General features: G+C 34.8%; 2 protein-coding genes across 2 annotated transcripts; one reads left to right on the top strand and one right to left on the bottom strand.

The window, feature by feature from the left end:
• Positions 1 to 654: 654 nt before the first annotated feature.
• Positions 655 to 4305, bottom strand: LOC128161575 (uncharacterized). The gene is made up of 2 exons (XM_052824888.1): positions 4227 to 4305; positions 655 to 2139 (listed from the first exon to the last, which is right to left on the bottom strand). Exons 1-2 carry the CDS (start codon positions 4290 to 4292, stop codon positions 850 to 852), a joined length of 1356 nt encoding a protein of 451 aa, XP_052680848.1. The 5' UTR covers positions 4293 to 4305; the 3' UTR covers positions 655 to 849.
• A 199-nt stretch (positions 4306 to 4504) lies between these two features.
• LOC128161469 (importin-9-like) lies at positions 4505 to 20717 on the top strand. The gene is made up of 23 exons (XM_052824746.1): positions 4505 to 4643; positions 5091 to 5239; positions 5572 to 5773; positions 6046 to 6134; positions 6351 to 6437; positions 6733 to 6852; positions 7234 to 7334; positions 7888 to 7946; positions 8725 to 8876; positions 9118 to 9216; positions 9598 to 9704; positions 10137 to 10276; positions 10799 to 10883; positions 12442 to 12670; positions 12853 to 12931; positions 13091 to 13236; positions 15081 to 15282; positions 15916 to 16118; positions 16569 to 16735; positions 17069 to 17202; positions 17787 to 18011; positions 19474 to 19547; positions 20123 to 20717. Exons 1-23 carry the CDS (start codon positions 4511 to 4513, stop codon positions 20237 to 20239), a joined length of 3099 nt encoding a protein of 1032 aa, XP_052680706.1. The 5' UTR covers positions 4505 to 4510; the 3' UTR covers positions 20240 to 20717.
• Positions 20718 to 21089: the final 372 nt, after the last annotated feature.

Raw genomic sequence — 21089 nt, 5'->3', positions numbered from 1 at the left:
ATGCTGGACGAGTTGAACACCAATCGTATCAAATACTTCAACATTCATGGTACTCACTTAAAACAATCTTAACAAAATCAGAGATTTTCCCTAATGATATAGTTGTAGACGTTTATGGGGATCTGCTTTATTCTAATAGAGCAATGCAGACAGTAAATAAAGTAATGAATTGTCAGACAGAAGAGTTGATCAGATTGTCATGTTGTAAATTTTAAATTTACTAGGTGGGTGTAATTACAAAATATACAACGTGACAAGATAACAAGGATGAAAGCCTGTCAATCTGTGTACAACCTTCATTTGGTGATTAATTAAGACGCAATCCAAAGCCGATTTTAAAATGAAATGTCTTGGACATGTGTGTTATTCCTTATCGTAAGTATAGGTACACTGTACATGTTTCTGTCAACTTACTTGGGTTCCTAAGGCTCCTTTGAATGTACTAGCTTTATGTGGCTTTTATTTATTGACAACATCAGCATGTGTACGGTTATCTGCCGCAGAATTAAACATTATCTGCATAATGCATAATATATATATGAACATCGACATTGTTGTCAAGGGAAAACCCATTAACTAGAATTTCAGACAGAGGCATCTGAAAGTGATTTATGTGAGAAATAATCTGTATTATATACAATAATTAGATATTGTAAGAGATACAATTGGTATCACAATTGCAAACAACTATTTCCCGGCTGCAATGTAACGTACGTAGTGGTACATCTCAGACACACATTATAAAGTTTATAGTCTTACACTATTTTAAAAGTACATGCATTAAAGATGCACAACAAGCTAAAGAATAATTGATGTAAAAGCCTTGAATAAATTGATAGTTTTGGAAAGCTACCGGAAATTCACGTGATAATTGTGGGACGATAAAAGAGGACGGTTCTGGTTGTAACTGTCATCAAAGCTGTCGGTTTCTGTAAAAGAATGTTCCGAGTCTTCGTAAACCCATGAGGTATCCTCATCTACAAAGCTTAATAACGTATTGTCTTCAAAACTAAAGGAGTCAATCGTTTGAGTTGTGCTGACATTAGCTGCGTTTTTGTTCACGTCGTCTTTGCTACTTTCAGTGCTTTTAGTGCTTTCAGTGCTTTCTCCTAGGCTGCCTTCTATCAAATCTTTTGTCTTTTCTAAAGCTGCTTTTCCCATGTCAATAACTTTTGCGGTCAAGTTTGTTGCACCCTTTTTTCCTTCGTCATCAGAATCTTTGCAGACGACAACATTTCCTTCTTTATCCGTGTAACAAAAATTTCCGTCATTATCATAAAAACCACAACCAGAGTTCTCCAATAGTTTATGCTCAATTTTCGATGCTATTTTTTCTTGCTTTTTCATCTTCTTCTCAACTATGTCAATAAAGATGGATGAAATCACCATGATAAAGCAGAAAAAGCCACACAACATCAGAATAGTCTTCTTCACATTATGTTTGACATAATCCCAAATTAAGGCCACTCCTTTTGGAGAAGGTAGTACTTTGATATTATAAAAAGCAGTAGTCCACTTCTTTTCGTTAAATGGATTGTAAACTACGCATGTCCAATTCCCCTCCAATTTGGCAGACGCCTTTTTGATGACGTCACTTTGTTTTCGTTTGGCAGATATTTCATGTAATGACGTGATTTTTTCGTTTTGGAACCAGCTTTTGACGGATCCAGGGTATAAAACACCTAGCAGATGTGCGTGACACTGTAAATGGATTTCTCTTCCCTGTGTAACCAGTGTAGCTCCATAATCAGCTCTAACATATAGAGAGTAAACGCCAACGGTTAGCACCTTCCGCTCTGTGTAATGCAGACGACACGAGTAAAGACCCGTATCAGTGGCCTTTAACCCCTGAATGACGAGGTCACCCATCCGGAATACCATCCTCTCAGGTTCCATCGTTAGCGGTCCATCGTTTAGCGTCCATCGGTAGGTGGCCCTTGGGAACATTTTGAAGATGTTCCGAGTGGCGGTTGTTTCACATTCGAATTCGACCCCGGTTCCGGCTTCTTTGATGAAAGCGTTGTGTGTTGTGTTCAGGGATGTCTTTATCATGTTGTGAATACTTTTGGAGAGCTCCGACGGTTTCTTTTTGTTCCTGTTTTTAAATTTCTTGACAAATTTCCACATTTTTTTTCTCCCCTAGAAGTTTGCAAGATCGAATAATTAATATAGATATGTGTAATACATGTATCATTTTTAATTATAATAAATAACTTAATTTACTTATCAAAAATGTAAATTCCATTAGTCATTTTTGTTGAATGTTATCACGTAGAGTACTCATTTGGGAACTTATAGGTTATGGACATTTTCAATTTAGCTTATATTCAGGGGGAGGGGGGCAGGCTTATTAATTTTTTTTAAATTGTAGCCAACACCTTTCTCTGATTTCCCCCTTCAGAGCCTGATATTTTTCAATAATATATTTACAAATGTATTTTTGTTTCTGTGAGCTTTATAACTTTTTTTTAATTACAGTGACTAAATTTAGATATTATGGCTCTAAAAACGAATTAGGAACCTTGTATCATTGATAAAATACGGTATTATGCATGCATGCACATTACATGTTAAAAAAACGCACACAGAAAAAAAAAACGAAAAAAAAAACGTTTTTCTCTTTTTGTTTCCGTCTGTGTGCGGTTCTGTGTTTGTTTGGGTTTTTTTTTTACATGTAATATGCACTGTATTTTAAAATGGTTGTAGAGAGGACACCGATGAACCCCTGTCACATTTTTTCCAGATTTTTAGTTCTTCAAAATAAGACTGCATGCAAAAAAAAGAAGAAAAAAATTAAATAAAACAAAATTTCTCAGAATAGAATTTTATCATAACTCTTTAAACAGGATTTATCTGTACAAGGTAAATGTATTTATATTTTGAACATCATCACAGTGATACAATTGTATGTATCATGATGCATGTCTTCTTGAGCCTATGCATACTTTATCACTTTATAAAAAGGTTGTTTATTTTGGCGAGTAACGTCTCTCTCTCTCTCTCTCTCTCTCTCTCTCTCTCTCTCTGTACCATACGACACAAACCTCGTTCAATATTCCGTACGTATAATCAATATTATTATGATATCATATTTCAATTTCGATTAAAAATTATTGCCTGCAGAATGTTTAAGTATTTGTATTTCTCTTACAATCTATTTCCCAATGATTTACCTCGTACAAGTATAGTAACTCTCTCTCTCTCTCTCTCTCTCTCTCTCTCTCTCTCTCTCTCTCTCGCTCAATATATATGCTCACTGATAATTGAATGAGCGGCATCTTGCAAAGCATCCCCACAAGTCGGGGGTCCCAAGTCCACTCATAAACCACCAATTGTGAGGATGCTTGCAAATAGTCCGAAATCATTTGAAGTTTTCCTTGCTTTTTAAACTATTTTGATATGTTACTTCTTATCTGACGTTTTCCTGGCTTTTTTCAATATCAAAATCGTTAAAAAAAAAAACAGGAAAACCTCAGATAGTATAGCTCGCAGAGTGTATAAATATGTACATGTATATGACAGCCGCAATTAACGTTATAGATAATTCTCGCATTATCACCGGTGTTAGATCGGTTTGTCCGGTGTGAGACAGCAGTGCGAGATTTTTCTGTCTTACACTGTGTATTACTACGCCGTTTTAAAACTTAAACAGATGTTGTCTGCTGTAGGGAAATGTAAAATGAGATTATCCATTAAGTAATTGTGTTGCTTAATTAATTACAATTTATCATATTTTTAATTAAAAAACTGTCGTATGCTCTCATTTTGACTTTTGAAGCACGCGGAGGGATATACAGAAAGTAATCTTTTGAACGTCATAACAAAAGTTGTCAAACATCATTTTTTAAGGTAATATAATGCGAGAAAAATAATCATTCATTATATACTCGTGTGGGATAGTGAAATTCCACCGAGGGGACAAGATTCACGGTCTAGGACGAGGCTCTCCTCGTCCTAGACCGTGAATCTTGTCCCCTCGGTGGAATTTCACTATCCCACACGAGTATATAATGAATGATTCTATTATTCTTCAACAGTAGAAAATTAGTTTTGAATGGTTATACACTGTTCGTCTATGAGAAGGCCTAGATGTCCACTGTGGGACGCGGATGTTTTGCCGTTATCGTTTGCACAGAGAGAGAGAGAGAGAGAGAGAGAGAGAGAGAGAGAGAGAGAGAGAGAGAGAGAGAGAGAGAGAGAGAGAGTTAAATTTGTGCATTACAAACCTGTGCTAAAGAAATCACGCAGACAACAAGAACTGCGAACACAATAAAGGTCTTCGCGAAATTCATTCTTGAATATGACGTCCGGAATGACGTGCGCGTCCTACGTTACAAAGAATTAGTTCCGTACAATTTATTTATCATCACTACATTAGCTCGACTACTTTTAAAAACAGAGTTATAAATGAATATCAGAATAAGCATTAATACAATGGAATGCGAGGAAAAATATGAAATACGAAACTAAATTTTCCCGCCACATTATTTCGGTTTTAATTTTTAGCAATATGGCGGGAGCTGGGGATCACAGTCGATCGCTGAAGGAAGCTCTCGTAGAGAGCTTAAATGCAATTTTATCACCGATTCATAATGTCAGAATATCTGGGGAAGAACAAGTTAAAGCTCTAGAAGTCACGGAAGGTAATTATTATGTCACAGACACAAAGCTTATTGATGTGTCATGCCACACGTGTTTTTTCTCCTTCGAAAAAAAAAGCATCAAAACATCAACGTGATATTCATACAGCGATTCACCATTTTACGGTTTGGTCTATTAAATGGTATATTCTGCATTCAACTTTTTGTTACAGTGTATAATTAATGTGATATTTCAATCTGACAGAACCGGTAGAACCGACCGAATTTTCTCGCAGAAGTCTTGTTGATTGTATTGATATTGAAGTAGCACGGTATCTGTAAGCTTTGTTACACATATGATGAACGTTTATACAATTAGTATTAACAAAAGAAATTTGCTTTCATTCTAATGTTCTCTAATCATGTCTGCTTTCTTTCTAATGTTCTCTAATCATTTCTAAAAAGAGGTCTGTTTATTATGTTTTATCAATGAAAATGTTTCTTTTACAGAATTTGGTGTACACCTTGCAGAACTTACTGTTGATACACAGGGCCCCCTTGCAATAAGACAGTTGTCGTCTGTTTTGTTGAGACAGTACGTCGATGCTCACTGGTATAAACATGGCGACAAATTCCGAGAACCTGAAGTTCCCGAACAGGTTGGTTGATGATTGTTTACGAATTTAATTTTGTAGTAGGAAAGGAGGAATGAGTACATATATAGATACAACGAAAACATATGGCTGGACCGGGAATCAAACCCGGGACCCCTGCAACTCTAATCAGGAGCTCTACCACTGAGCTACCCAGGCTGATATCCACGGTCCATATTTACATCTGAATACAACATGTATTCTCTCTTGTGACATTTTTTGAACAATATAATTATAATAAAGATTTTTTTTTTTCCACAAATATGAAAGTCTTATTTATCAATGGACACAACTTTAAAACTTTAATCTTAAATGATTTATGTTTACCTCTACTGTAGGCAAAGGCAGAGATTAGAAGAATATTACCTGTTGGCCTTAAGGAGTCAATCAGCAAGGTTCGATCCAGTGTAGCATATGCTGTATCGGCCATAGCTCACTGGGACTGGCCCGAGGTATGGCCGGAGTTGTTTCAGATCCTGATGCAAGCGTTGACCAGTGGTGATCCCAATGCTGTACATGGATCCATGAGGGTTTTATCTGGTAACTTTTCTCATTAATTATTTCTAGATTAACTTTTATCTCTCCATCAAGTTCAGATATATTTTCATGGAAAAAATCATCACTTCGATAACAGTTTCAAACCTGTCTTGAAACGTTTTGGAATAACTTATGTATTTTGAATCTTGAATCTAAAGAATTTTGATTCATAGGATCAAATTATGTTCAAAATTGTAAAAATTGGCGAAATTAGTACCTAGTTAACTTATGAATAGACAGGTCTGACAAGGTTTCATTCTTTTCTGTTATTTCAGAGTTCACACAGGATGTGACTGATACACAGATGGGGCACGTAGCTCCAGTTATTCTACCAGAAATGTATAAAATATTCCTGCATGCCGACGTAAGTTTGGATGGAAATTCAAATATATATAGCATTTCTAAAACGTTTCTTTTGTAAGATAAATGATGGGAAACACATTAAAGCAATTTTATCACAAAGTTGCAAACAACAACACAGTGTAAACAATGCTCAATCTAATCTTAAGATAGAAGTACCAATTAGAAGATGACATATTGCTGCCGACATATATTGTGTACAATTTTCTCATGTTTTCAGACTTTTGGAATCAGAACCAGATCGCGAGCTGTAAGCATCTTCAATGTTTGTGCTGCAATGATAGCTACAATGGCAGAAATACAAAGGGTAATGCAGTTATCACTTTGGTGTTTTCTGAACGACAAAATTTCTAAGAATTCTGATTCAAGAGAAGAATTGATCTAGACAAGTATTTTTTACTTGAATTTGCATGTATATGTCAAATTTCTGTGTAAAAGGGTTTAACTATTTTGAAGTCAGTTGTGAATATAGTAAAGATATACTTAATATACTGACAGCATTTATGGTTTAATGATAGATGGGGAGCAATCACTGCAATTGAAAATTTTCATGTAAAAAAACCAAAATGATTTTTTTGTGTTTGTATTTTTTAAATGGACAGGGTATTGCCAAACAGCTGTTGTTCCCCTTCATTCCCCAGTTTACCCAGGCGTTCATACAGGCTCTGCAGGTCCCCGACGGCTTGACATCAGACAGCGGACTGAAGATGGAAATTGTTAAGGTTCGGACTTACTGGGTGGCTTTCTTTCTTCTATATTGTATATGATTCTTTCTATGAAGTGGATTAATTAAGTGATAGTACAAGATGTTGCTAAAATTCTAATACTGTGTTATTCTATAAAAAGGTATTTAATGAATATGTGCAACATTGGGATGCTTCATCTGTTAAATAGGCTGCTTTTGTAAAAAATAAAATAAAAAAGGATTTCCTATCCAAAAAATAAACAATTTTTCCATTCCATTAAATGATTTATAACTTTGAATTGGGAAATGATGCAATAATAAAGCTCTACTGTAATTTGTTCTTTACATTTTGGAGGATTAGAGATGATGAGTTTGTATATTTACCATACATGATTAAGACAAGTGTTTTCATTTTCAGGCTATCACTACATTGGTGAAGAACTTCCCTAAGCTGATGTCACAGTACATCAATGACATCCTACCACCTATTTGGTTGATATTCACTCAAAGTGCTGACTTGTATCCTTAAACCTAGTGTTGATTTTATCTTCGGCTGTAATACTGTCGGCACAAAATTTGATTTTATACATGTATTTGGCAGAATTTTTGACAGCATGGGGGTATCTGCTTTTTAGTAAGTGAGCGTTCATGTAGCGACCATGAAGAGGCTCACTTTAAAGGGTTGCACCTCCAATGAGTCGTTAAAAATTATCTTTGGTAGATTATGAAAATAATGAACCCGTAACTGAAATTGAAGCTTGTTCATTTGTTAAAGATTATTTTATCTTCATCTTTAAACTTAAAGTTATGCATCACACTTCAATTTGAATAAGCAAATTGCCATATACATGTGCATGTATACTCATCTAATTACTAAATTGATTGTGTTAAGATGTTTTCTAATAAAGAACAAGATATTGTCTATTTGTAGTATGAATTATTTTTGTGTATTTTGATGTAGTGGTCTTGTACATGCTTTTGTCAGTTATGAGATGATGTTGGTGATTTTTTTAAGAATTTAAGGTGTCTGCAAATCCTACCTTGCTTACAGTTTTCTTTAATGTTGATTTAGCTATGTGAGGACTGTCGTGAACAGTTTGGAGGAATCTGACGACCCTGTTGATTCTGATGGTAAATGTTTGTGTGTCTTTGTACGATTTGATTCTTGTTGAGATGATAAGCTTTGACCGGAAAAGTGGGGGTGCAGAGGAGGCACACTGTTTAAAAGAGGAAATAAAAACCCAAAAGTTAACGATAATTTGAAGTATGTTAAGGCAGGGGAGAAAAAAAAATAATAATTTGAAGTATGTTAAGGCTTGGAGAAAAAAAAGTGGTTAGATACACAAAACACTGACACACCGAACTTTCATGTGAGGATAACAAATATATAGACATTTTCATTTGCAAATTCATTAAATTTGGGATTTTTACAGAAGAATATGTCGGTGAGATGAAATGTTAAAAGTTTCATTTTGACGTTTTTTTTAAAACAATATAAATCACAAATAAGCATGCACATTTTTTGAAATTTTATTTAGAAATATTAGATTTGAGATTTTTTTTTTATATCAGATGGTATGTTGTTTCAGAATTCTATATAAATCATGTGTAATAGTTGAATTTAATTTCGGCCGAGTCTTATTTCATGACTTTTCTAAAGTACATTTCTACAATATAATCTTTGAAGAAAAATTTTATGAAGAAAGAACGCTGAACATGTCCTGAATAAGTTACAAATATATAATTTAATTTCTTATTTTCATGTAAATTCTCAAGTATTAATTAACTATGTATTTCTGTGGTTTGATTATAACAAAACCTAAAATTGGGTTTGATTATAACAAAACCTAAAATTGGTTTACATTATGTACATGTATGTAATGTATATTTACAATGATGTATTGGACAGGTGAGGTCTTAGGGTTTGAGAGTCTGGTGTACGGGGTGTTTGAATTCGTCCATGTTCTGATCGACACTTCCAAGTTCCGCACGACCGTCAAGAGTTCCGTCAACGACATCCTGTACTACGTCATCCTCTACATGCAGATGACTGATGATCAGGTTAGAGTTCAACGAGGAAAAATTAAAACACCGAAAGATTTTATTCGAAAGTTTAATTGGTTCTTTGATAATTAAAAGACTAGCATTAAGCAGAGATTTTTTTTCATTTTGATGGTCTGGCTTGTATATTTTTGTCATTTAAAGAATTGAAGGCTTGTCTATTAACAGCAAGTTTGTGAGATTAGTGTGAGTATGATGGAGTTTCATCAAGAGTAAATATTATTTGAATTTAATGTTTCAGGTGAGACTGTGGACCAATAGTCCAGACCAGTTTGTGGAGGATGAAGATGACGATTCCTTTTCGTATTCAGTCAGAATATCAGCACAAGACATCTTGTTGGTAAGAGCATTCACTTCTCCTTTTTCTTCAATTTTCAACACATTGTCTGGAAAAAGGCTGATGTTGACTAATAAGAAGTCAAAGTTTTACAATTAATTGCTTTCATATTGCTGCAAATATTTTAGTATAAGTGCATATATGTATATTTATTTAGTCAATTCTAGAAACAGAGATACGGTGGATTTTCTCTAATGTTTCTTAAAAATGTATTTCATCTGATACATTATTCTATTGCTTCTATATCCAAGTTATGTATAAATTGCTGACACTTGTTGCAGATAAAGAATGAATTTATCAATCAAAAGAAAGTACATGTAATGGATTAGTATTATTTGTTGTCAGTGAATCTTCCCCATAAACACCTGCTTTGTGTGATTGTAGTCCATCTGTAGTGAGTTCCCAGAAGACAGCGCCCCCGCCCTGTGTCAGGCTGTCACCAAGCACCTGACTACCGTGGAACCACTAAAGAACGCCAACGACCCAAACTGGTGGGTGGAGACTTTACTAATTTCATTGTCATTAACTAATGCGAGACAGAAATGTATGCGCAATCTTTGAACATCTTCCATGATACTTGTAAAGAATTTGGCAATAATTGCATCTTTTCTAAAGTTAGCTCTGCCAGTTTGAATAGCAAGTAGAGACCAGTCTTTGAAAACTGACCTATTGCAAGTGTTATGTCACTTTCAAATGCTGAAATTACATAAATTTGATACATAAATTTGTTTACCATTTCATGTATTTGTATCTTTTATTTAAAAAATATTTACATAACTATATTGTCAATGTACATGTATATTCATTAACTAAATGTGTTTTTTACATGTACAATTTTGGTCAAATTCATTCTTTCATTGACAAGATTTGACAAGTGCAAATGAAGTGGCAAATATACTTTATGTAGATAATTCAATATTTAGGTGGAAAGTCCATGAGTCCTGCATGCTGGCTATGGGGAGTGTGACGGACCTGGTCACGGAGTCTATCCAGTCCGGAAAAGTCCAGTTTGACATCACCGGCTTCCTCCAGTCTGTGGTGCTGGCCGACATGAATTTCTGCAGTTAGTCAAGTTGACATCCTCAAAATGATAAAAGTCATACGATACTGTAATCTGATTGTAAGAGAGAAAGAGTGATATGATGTTATCAGAAATAGATATTTGGTGATGTAAATTCCCAGTTAAATGCTAGAAATTAATGTTTGCTTAAAATCATGCTTAAAATCATGAGTAGCATCTAGTGTGGATTTTAAAATCTTGTTTTAAGTTTTCTGACAGTTATAAACTGTAAGAAATTGCAACAAAACTTCAGCACCTGCAATATTTGTTCTCATGTATGATTTTATATAAAATCATGGAATCTCAGAAATAAGTACTTCTGTAAAATAAGAGATGTAGGGAATGCATATCCATTTTACATGGACGTTTTAATTTTTCGGGAAAAATTTTGTTTAAAGGCTTTATTATGTAGGTATTTCATAAATGCATATGGTAAAAATATATTTGTTTCTATGTTTTGCTCCTCTCCATAACTGTCATAACAGTTTCTCTATTGCTAAAGTATTTTTATTATCATTTTTACAGTTTCTCCGTTCTTGGTTGGGAGAAGTTTATGGACGGCCAGTCGATACACAGAGGTCACCTCTACATCTCCAGAGCTCCTCAACAGGTCAGTGCAGCATTGTGAAATAATGCTAGTGGTCCGTGCCTCTTGTTTTATCACCCTGGGGGCTGTGTGAAAACAATGGAGTATTTAAGTATGGTTATTGGTTACAGCTCTGCAGTTCAAATGTAGAATGCAACACACTGTAACTTAATTAGATGCCTTGTAAAGAATAAGGGGTGGAAGCATGAGATTTAGAGCATTAAGAATAACAACATGCAGATTAAATTTAACTTAAGATAAGTTAATTGATTATTGGTACTCCGTGGCCATTGCCCACTGTATGATTCGGAATGTATATACAAAATATAGATAACGTATACAGTGGAGCCTCAGATATCCGGACACCAGATATCCGGACGCTTCACTTTCCGGTCGATTTTTATTGGGAACGGAATTTTTACACAATTATTTGTCTCGTTTATCCGGAATTCCGCGTTCCGGATCCGGACGGTCAAATTTTACCACATAATACAGTTTTCCTTTAAATTCTAACCCATTTAACTGGACGGTCACATTTTAGTGTTCGGGGGCACAAAAGTTTTTTTATGCGCGAGTGAAAATTGGTGTAAAAACATCTGACACTGGTTGTTGGTTTTAAACAATGCCTTCGTCCGGTAATCGGGGTCACCTGTGTCACGCTATGTACTCGCCCGAGGATATTACGATAACCATGGATGCGACATGTTTAATTGTCGCCATTTAACTTATGAACTGTTATTGTTTGATTAAAATGTCATGAAAATTGTTTAATTTGTGTTTTAAAAAGTCATCTATTGATTGAATTAAAATTCTATTAATCGTAGTGTGATTAGATCGTTCGTACGCCTATTCATTTTAAACATAATTGAAATGAAATATTTGATAATTTGAGTTCTGTTTACGATAGTTATTAAGACCGCTTGGGATGTTCAGGGTATCGACATTAATTTTACAGCGTGTGTTCAATTAACAGTGTAATAATAATTTTTGCCAAACATGGCGTGGACGAGTGTTCACGCTACTTGTAAATATCGCTTGGGTGCAATTAACTCTATAGAAAGATGGATACGTAAAATTAGCTTGGGTAAGTTCTGTCAATGAAAAAATAGCTTGGACAATTATCAATAAGGGAATATATACAGATTTTCATCCATTTTCAATCAACAAATGTTGAGCAGCTTCAAACATGTCAACACCACCGGCCAAGAGAGCGAATGTAGTGCTTGCTTTCCTGTGGAAAAAACATACATGTACCTTAAATAATGTTTTTAACAAAATTTTGTTTTGTTAAATTAAAAAAAAACTCAACTTTTCTTTGTAATGCTTTTGTAGTGCTTATGGCTATCAAAATAAAATATTTAATTGTATAATTTATTTATGAGTTATATTTCCATAAATATTAAAGGTAAATATCACAATTCAGATATCCGGACGCTTCACCTATCCGGACGATTTGGCCTGGGGACAAAAGTGTCCGGATAAGTGAGGCTCCACTGTAAACATATGACGAAGGAAAAGTATCAACATATACTATGGATGATATTTAAATGAGACTGCATTAAAATTGACCCCTCAATTTCAGATTCCTGCAGTCTACAGTTGGTGGACTCCATGCCACCCAGCCCCCCACGATCCGAATCTCCGCCATCCGGGCGGTGTACAGCTACTGTCAGCATCTGAAGTCGGCCAACACCACTCAGTACCTGATTCCATTCCTATCCAACATACTGGACGGCCTACTCTCCATCGCCACCCAGTTCTCCTCAGACGTCTTGTCCTTGTGTCTAGAAACGATGTCCATACTGTTAACTGTAAGTTGGTCTAGATTATCAATCACAATTTCAGTAATTGTCAAGACAATTATTTTCTTTCTTTCCCTTTCTCTCCTTGCATTTGATGCAAAATTTTTCCTTTCATCTATGTTATAGTTTTATACTTTGATAAGTTAGAAATCAATTGGTTTTTTCGATGTGTGTTACATTTTCTTTTACAGGTTGATCAAGCTTTCACTGCCTCTGTAGAGAGCAAAGTTACTCCTCTCACTATTGCTGTCTTTCTCAAGTTTTCCTCAGGTAATTCTGTTTTTTTTTTCAGCCATTTTTGTTTCACAAAGGGTGAGAGTAAGATCACAATGTACATTGTATTACAATCTAGTTATGCTAGCCACGATCGAGATATAGAACAAAATTTTTGTAGATCCGACAAACGTAATATTGATTAATGTTTTTTAGATCCAGTAGTTGTGAACATTGTGCAGGACATTTTCAAGGAACTAGCCGGCAACGAGAGTTGTGCTGGTCCCCTTGAACATCGTCTTCTCCCCACCCTAGTCAGTATTCTCCAGGCCCCAGACAAGGTTCCTGTCAGCCTCCCACCAGTAAGTCAGTTAGTTAGTCCATACAATAAACAAACTGTATACCGTATTTTCCCGACGACTCGTCGATGCGGACGACTCGTCGAATTGCCCATTTTTAGCCAAAATTTTAACAAAATCCTATGATACGTCGATCTCAGACCATACGTCGATCTTATCACTTCAAAATGGCCTATAAAACTGCAGTAACATTATCAGTGTATGATGCCACGATGTCACCGATATTGCTACCAATTATTATTAATGATTAACATTTAAACAATTACGCTTTATACTTATGCATCAAATTTTCAAATACCGGCAACTTTTACAAAGTCGCTTGCATTTTAAACAATTCCGGATATCGCGTGTTATGCAAAACTAAACTTACTTTGTCAGAAATATTTTATTCCCAAGCATTAAAATAAGTATCCACTCTGACTATCGCCAGTGTATTCGCCATTACGTAACCAGCCACCTGTTGACTCGGCGCGTGGTCAATGTTTGTTTAACAATTTCCGGTGTCATAGGCATGCACCTGTCTCGTGTCTGACTTCAAAGGGGGATCTCAAGTGCAGAAAGCTTAGCAATTACTATGATTTGATGAAACTTGTTTACTTTGTATCCAGTAATGCAGTTACACGCTATTGTTTTACATAGACACTGTTAGAAATAGATCGATCATTTGTACGACTTGATAATGACGATATACGACATACGTACGTTTCCTAAAAAAACTATCTAACAATAATCAAAGAATTGGACAATAATTAATCAATGAACTATAACCACTCTTATAACGGTACTCTTTATATACACAGGGAGTGAAATTGCCGTAAAGATCTCAGCCTTAGGGCAAGATTATTAACACAACCGGTGTCAGCCTATTGTATAAACAGTAGTATTGATAATTGCCGATTACGTATTTTAAGATTGAATTTGACCATTAAATATTTCTGATTTATACTTTCCACTAACAACTCTTTACAAATAAAATAATTAAATTTTAAAAAACATCCCCCGGACCTACTGCAATATTTTCTTCCATTCAAACTTGGTTTCAATTTTACTGCGCAATGTTATCTTCCTACTAGTGATACACAGAACCATGTGACGATGTGTTTATAAAAACGGAACGGTAAAACTTTTAATTGATAAATGACAATGTAACATTTTTTAATAACTGTTGTTATTATTATGTATTTAAGTGTTGACAGATGAGTGAAAATGATAATTATTAAAGATGAACAGTGAATTCACCAACGTAATTTTCAATCACACAGCCAACTCAAGATGATTAAAACCAAGATTTTTAATGCTATTTTAAAAAAAATTCTGACTACGAGCCTACGACAAGTCGAACAAGACGATAAGTCGGGTGCTCTGCTTCAGATGAAAAAAATACCGACTAATCGTCGGAAAAATACGGTATATATTTATAGGGAAATATTTTTCATGTTCTGTCCACAAGGCCATTGTGTTAAAGGATCTTATTGTATCCTGATGTATGGCAAAAGTAATGTAGGGGAAAAAAAACATATTTTGTATGGAGTTCATGTAACTTGTTCTAGACTAGATTTTCGAAGTGTTAAAAAAAGAGATTGAGGATTTCATTAATAAACTATAGGATAATTCATAGAAAGTGTACTGTGTTTAAGCATGAAAATGTCCATTTGTTTAATGTCAATTTTAAAATGTATTTTACTAGCTTATAAAGTAGTGAAATAAATGTATGTACATTAGTTCAGTGCATTGAATGCCGTTTATTGTTTATTTAGGACTTTCTACCTATTTTGTAATCTTTTATGCCCTGTGGGCCAGAAATTCAAAGAAAATCATTTCATTTTTACATGAACATATCATTCCAGGTATCACTGGAGATGATGGAGACTATGGTCAGGGCACACAAAGGGCCGTTGTCCGAGGTCATGATCAAGACCGGGTTTCCCGCTGCGGTTCACTGCACACTACACACGGACGACAATGCCGCCATGCAGAATGGGGGAGAGTGTCTGAGGGCTTTCCTGTCAGTGGCTCTGGAGCAGGTCATGGCGTGGCATGACGAACAAGGTCGGTGCAGTAGCTCTGAAATGAAAAATTAACATAGCCTGTCATCTCTTATCCAGACTTTATGCAATAATCTGTTGTACATGTAAGATGTTTATGGAAGTGAAAGTTATTTTGGGTTACCTTAGTTATGAAGGTAGACCAGTATCGATCCATTCTTTATCAGATGCTCTTTGTTAAAGAATTTTATATTTTGAAGCTCTTTTTCTGTATATAATAAATTATAATATGTGGTTTATTTAGTTATTGATATAGTGACAGTAAAAGGTCTTGCTCAAAAGATGGGACAAAACTGCCTTTAAAATGATGTAGTTTTTTAACATTCTAAACATATTTGAATAAAAATGCTTTTGCATATTGAATAAAGACAACGAGTCCTTATACTGAATTATATATCTCGGTCTTTGTAAATCATACATGGAAAACCTTCATCTCTGTACCAGGTCTCATTGTTACAGTTTAAGGTCCAATTCTAATAAACTTTCTGCAAATGATTTTATCTCAATGTGATTGTGCATGTATAACACGTAGTTGGCTGTTAATGCCTTTGCATCTGTTGTGCAGATCATTCCTTTACAAGTAAATGCACATGTACATGTATTGTAAGTTACATAAGTCATGGTTTTTCCTTTCCAGGTAACAACGGACTGTATTACATCATGCAGGTGATATCAAAACTTCTGGACCCTAAAACCTCGGAACACACAGCTTCCTTTGTGGGGCGACTGGTCTCCATAGTGATCACAAAGGTCGGGAACCAGCTCGGCGAGAACTTGGACCTGATGTTGAGACTGGTCCTCAGCAAGATGCAGCAAGCAGAGACCCTCAGTGTGATGGAGGTACTAATGCTTTCTGGTTCTACTCTTCACAACTTCAAAACAATAACTCTGCTGAATGACTCTTTTGTGACTACATTTGGTTTCGCTCAACAATATTTTATGAAAAAACATTGTAGTAAGTGACTCCCGGTCTTGTGCGACAAGTGACTAGTACTAATGTAGTCCTGAAATGTCATTTAGACTGTGTTAAAAGACTTCTAGACAAACACTGCATATACATTATAATGCTTTTAACATAATATTCATTGAGAACGGACATTGCCCAAAAAGTGAGTGGTATGATTTGGTTACTCTTGTGAAATTTTTAAACATTCCCTCTCTCCTTTGATTTTAGATGAAAAAGCTTCTGTATTCCTGTCCCTGAAGTTAAATAACATGCAAATGAATCATCTTTTGAAAATATTGATGTCACTAAGGTTGTGTATGATAACATCTGTTATTTGTTTTCAGAGTTTGGTGATGGTGTTTGCCCAGCTGATGATCAGTAACATGCCTGCTGTGCTCGACTTCCTGACCAACGTCCCGGGCCCCACCGGAAAACCCGCCCTGGAGTTTGTGCTCACAGAGTGGTGCTCCCGCCAGCATCTCTTCTACGGCAATTACGAAAGAAAAGTCTGGTAAAGAACACATACTATAGATAAGATAACTGTAAGGTATCTTGATATATATTGCTTGCAAGTTATTTTTGGTACAGTGCTAATTTCCTACTTAAGAACTGTAATACATGTACTCTCTATTTGAGTAAGTCATTTTTGTGATTTTATGGTACTCACAAGCCATCATACTCCTTGCTTGTATGAGCAATTAAAATAAAAAAAAAATAAAAAAAAGTTGTTCTGAATGAAAGCATTTTTGATTTACCTTTATGACAATTTCAGTCTTCAAAAGTGTAAACGAAGATGATAAAAATGGTGTAGTTTTCTAAGGTGCAATTTTCTGTTGTTTTCTAGCACTGTTGCCCTATGTAAGCTGTTGCTACATGCGATACAGGCCAACGACACCAGACTGCAGGAGATCATGATCCAAGGGGAGGAAGTGGAACAGCCCACCTCAGGGATCAGAACCAGGTCCAAAACGGCCAACCGTAAGTAAACAGTACTGATCAAAGAGATGGGCTGGTGTGAATATAAAGCACGGTAAGTAAGGCTCTATCATGAACTACGAACTGTAAGAGAGTAGTACCAAAGAGAGAAATGAGCTAGTGTAAGTACTAAACAAGAGATGGACTGATGTTCAATATTAGTACTATTATAAACAAGACTTTCATTTCTGATATTGGTATGTGAACAGCACCATTGAAAGACATGGTATGTATGAAAGCTAATTTAAATTAGGACAGAAAAATTGATAATGGGAGGGGGGTAGCAAAGAGATGGTTGGGTGAAACAGTTTGTGTCATTATGAAATGAATATACTTGATCAATTTCTGGATGTACTTATCAATATACATGTACATAGATGCAAGCAAGACCTGATTTAAAAGAATCTGCTTTCTAAAACAGACACATGAAGCAAAAATTTAACACATTTTGAATAAAGGCAATTTAAAAATGTCAACATTAAAAGATTAAAGGGGGGGAGAAATTTGTTCAGAATACTAGTGTCATCTTTTCTATAATATAGGGAATTAAAAAAAATTCTTTTACTCAGTTTTAAATTTTCTTTCAGAACCAGTTCAATGGACCACCATTCCAGTTCTGGTCAAGATCTATAAACTGCTCATCAACGAACTGTCCAACCAAATAGAGACAAACATGTGTAAGGCCGGTAAGGATGATGAGGATGATGAGGAAGACGACTGGGAAGATGAAGATGCTGATGGTGAGGAAGACATCCAGCTGAGGGGGCAGACTCTGTCTGACCTGATTGACAGTATGGCGGCCGAGTTCAATGGTGATTATACCTTGTATTTTTTCTAATAAGAAAGCACTGATAAGATGAAAGTGTCAAATATACTTGTACTCAAAGGGTTTGTAAGTGTCTGTTATGGAGATAGATAAATTCTGATTGACAGTATTGCAGCCAAGTTTAATGGTGATTATACTCTTTATGCTGATAATAAGTGATTGGTGGTAATGTTGGGGGGGGGGGGGGTCAAATATATATACTTTTACCTTAAGGGTTTGCAACTGACTGATGCATAAATATATCAGGTTTAACATGTTGGCAAAGTTGCTTGTTTGATTGATCAGCTCTCTCTCTCTCTCTCTCTCTCTCTCTCTCTCTCTCTCTCTATATATATATCTGTAGACAGTGTAACTATTAAAAATCTAATGTGTGTGAGTTTTTTTTTCGCAAGTAATGTGAAAGATATTCTTGTTAAAACAAGAAGCTGACATTAAGTCTTCTGGAATATGAATTTGAACCTGTTGGATACAGGAATAAAGCCATCTGTTATGCTACAGATTAAAAAAAAAAATGGAAATGCAAGATTAAGTTTAAGGAAACATGGATCAAAGATGTTTGTGAAAACTTTTTTTAAAAATCTTTACATTCAGGGCTCTACATTAACTTTTTTTCCTACTTGTCCATTCGGACAAGTGACCAAGATATTTACTTGTCCGAACTTCAACTTCACTTGTCCAAAAAAATTTCAATATTAAAGATCAAATATTGGCAACTTGAAAACTACAGTTCTGTATTACTAAAATAAATCATCTATCGATTATTCTTGCCATAATTAATAACCTGATTTCCTAAATGGAAACTTAAAGTGTATTGGTTCCATATAACATTAAACATGATTTGTCAGCTGTAGCTTTGTCATGGCAAATTACAATTAAGACATTTTAAATTTAGCATCAGGTTTTAAAATACATGTAACTCTTATATTGATTTGTCAGCTGTATTTTAAACTAAACATGGAAAGTCATCATAATCTATCAATGATGAATGAAACCGAAAATAAAATACATTTCTTTCCACAATCCTTAAGTTTATCTTTGCTACCTGTTCTTCCTTTCTTTTTGATAACGTGTGTTTGGTACTTTGTAAGAACTAAGATCCACACCTTTACAGTTCAATATTGAAAGTTGTTTGTAATTAGTGAACTTCAATCCCGATTAAGAGTAACTCAATTGCATTTCAATTTGAAGTCGGGATCGAAACTTAAAATAACTAATCGATAAACTTATAACGGGACTACGGATAAACTTATCACAAAACTTTCTTTACTTTTTAAAATGTTGGAGACTTCTTTACATAAAATTGCACTTGTCCAGTCGAACAAGTGGCAAGCAATATTCACTTGTCCGTATATTTTTTTAACTGGTACCGGACAAGCGGACAAGCGTTAATGTCGAGCCCTGATATTTGAATGAACATTTGATTAAATGTTTGAAATGCTTTACTTCAGGGTATGATGTTGATGATGAGGAGGAAGAGGACCCCGATTTCTCCAAAGACCCGACCTACCAGATAGATTTACAGGTCAGTGTGCATGTCAATACATGGATATATTTGAAAGTATGAAGAGAGAAAAAGTCAGTGTAAAAATACATAGTCTAAGATGCTTTCATTATTGTTTCATATTTATTAACATTACTCAAAACTTTTGAGTCAAGTACACATACATATACAGGGTTGTCTATTAGACCCGGGAGGCGGGGAATTCCCCCACTTATAATGCCTTTATTACCCGGCTATTTTTGCATTTCAAACACAATGTAGCTATAAGCAAGACCCCCAGACCACCTTCTACTTTTTCATTTCCTCCTTCTACTTCAATTTTTAGAGACAACCCTGCATATATATAATATGCACACTCCTGTCGATAGTTAAAAGGAAATGGATGAAAAAAAACCTGCTGTTTTATGTATAATAGATTAATACTCATCTTTAAATCGCAAAATTATAAATCATGAATTTTTCTTCAATTGTTTAAAAATGCAACAAATAGAGGCATTAGAGGGGGGGGGATGATCTATAAGAACGTGTCTCAGTTCGTATTAATCAGCATCACATGCTGTAAACAGTGAAGTTTAATTTTCTCCAATTTTTTCTAGGCATACCTCACGGAGTTCCTCCAGTCTTTGTCCCAACAAGCGTGTTACAGTACCTTCAGTTCACATCACAATGACTCCGAAAAACACGTTCTACGAACAATTAACATCAATGTTTGATCTCTAGTCACTCGTTCCTTACCAAAACCCACATGTTAAACTTTTTTAAATTTAAAACTGTTTTTAACTTAATGATGCCATTGGTTTTGATCATTTTTGGTATTTTATGACTGTGTGAATGTGTGATGCATTGAAAAACAGAGTGAGCTTTAAAATGCCTTGTGAGTGAAAATGGCTTTTTTATTTAGGCCTAACAAATTGGTTTTAGCTGATGGATTATAATTTAATGAGAAAATAATAACTTATAGTTGAATGTAAAAATTAAATACAGATGCATTTCAATTTAGAAAAAGGTTAGTGTAATTTGTATTGTTATTTATTTGTAGAATTTGGATGTATTGTGTCAATTTGACTGTGTAACTATTCAGATTTAATGTGTATACCAGCATTTATTTGTTTAAAATATGCCTATTATTTTTAAACTATGTGCAATACTCCTCAAATTTTATTATCAATAAATCCTTTTATTTGTTTCTAAGCTAATTCCTGTTGTTATTCAATCTGATTCATATTTAACAAGTACACTATTAATCTTGGATGTTGAAGAGGGTATATTAATTATGGCTTCAAATGTTAGGGTTAATCAGTAGAAAATTCTTATTTTTGTTCAGCGAATGTCTACAGAGGCTCTGTGCTTACAGTCGCCAAAAAATGGAGTTAATGACAGATAAATTATTCTTTAAGTGAACAAGGTGTGTGGCAATATCTGTTGCTGACACATTATGGTTATTATCATGAACAATGTTAACAAAAAATAAAACAGAAGAAACCGTTTTATTGGGAAAGTGGCATTTTCAAAAATGAAATTCCAGGTACTATTATTTTATTTTTCGGATTTTTTTATATACAT

This window comes from Crassostrea angulata, chromosome 8 (genome assembly GCF_025612915.1).
Source record: "Crassostrea angulata isolate pt1a10 chromosome 8, ASM2561291v2, whole genome shotgun sequence".
Taxonomy (NCBI): Eukaryota; Metazoa; Mollusca; class Bivalvia; order Ostreida; family Ostreidae; genus Magallana; species Magallana angulata.
Note: the sequence above shows the minus strand (reverse complement) of the source record. Positions and strands in the feature narration are given on the sequence as shown.

What these genes read in the sequence shown, in the direction of transcription:
- LOC128161575 (XM_052824888.1), bottom strand. Translation starts at nt 4,292, where the DNA reads ATGAATTTCGCGAAGACCTTTATTGTGTTCGCAGTTCTTGTTGTCTGC. An exon ending in GCGTGATTTCTTTAGCACAG is followed by an intron (nt 2,140 to 4,226) that starts GTTTGTAATGCA and finishes GCAAACTTCTAG; the next exon opens with GGGAGAAAAAAAATGTGGAA.
- LOC128161469 (XM_052824746.1), top strand. Translation starts at nt 4,511, where the DNA reads ATGGCGGGAGCTGGGGATCACAGTCGATCGCTGAAGGAAGCTCTCGTA. An exon ending in CTTTCTCAAGTTTTCCTCAG is followed by an intron (nt 12,932 to 13,090) that starts GTAATTCTGTTT and finishes AATGTTTTTTAG; the next exon opens with ATCCAGTAGTTGTGAACATT. An exon ending in CCTACCAGATAGATTTACAG is followed by an intron (nt 19,548 to 20,122) that starts GTCAGTGTGCAT and finishes AATTTTTTCTAG; the next exon opens with GCATACCTCACGGAGTTCCT.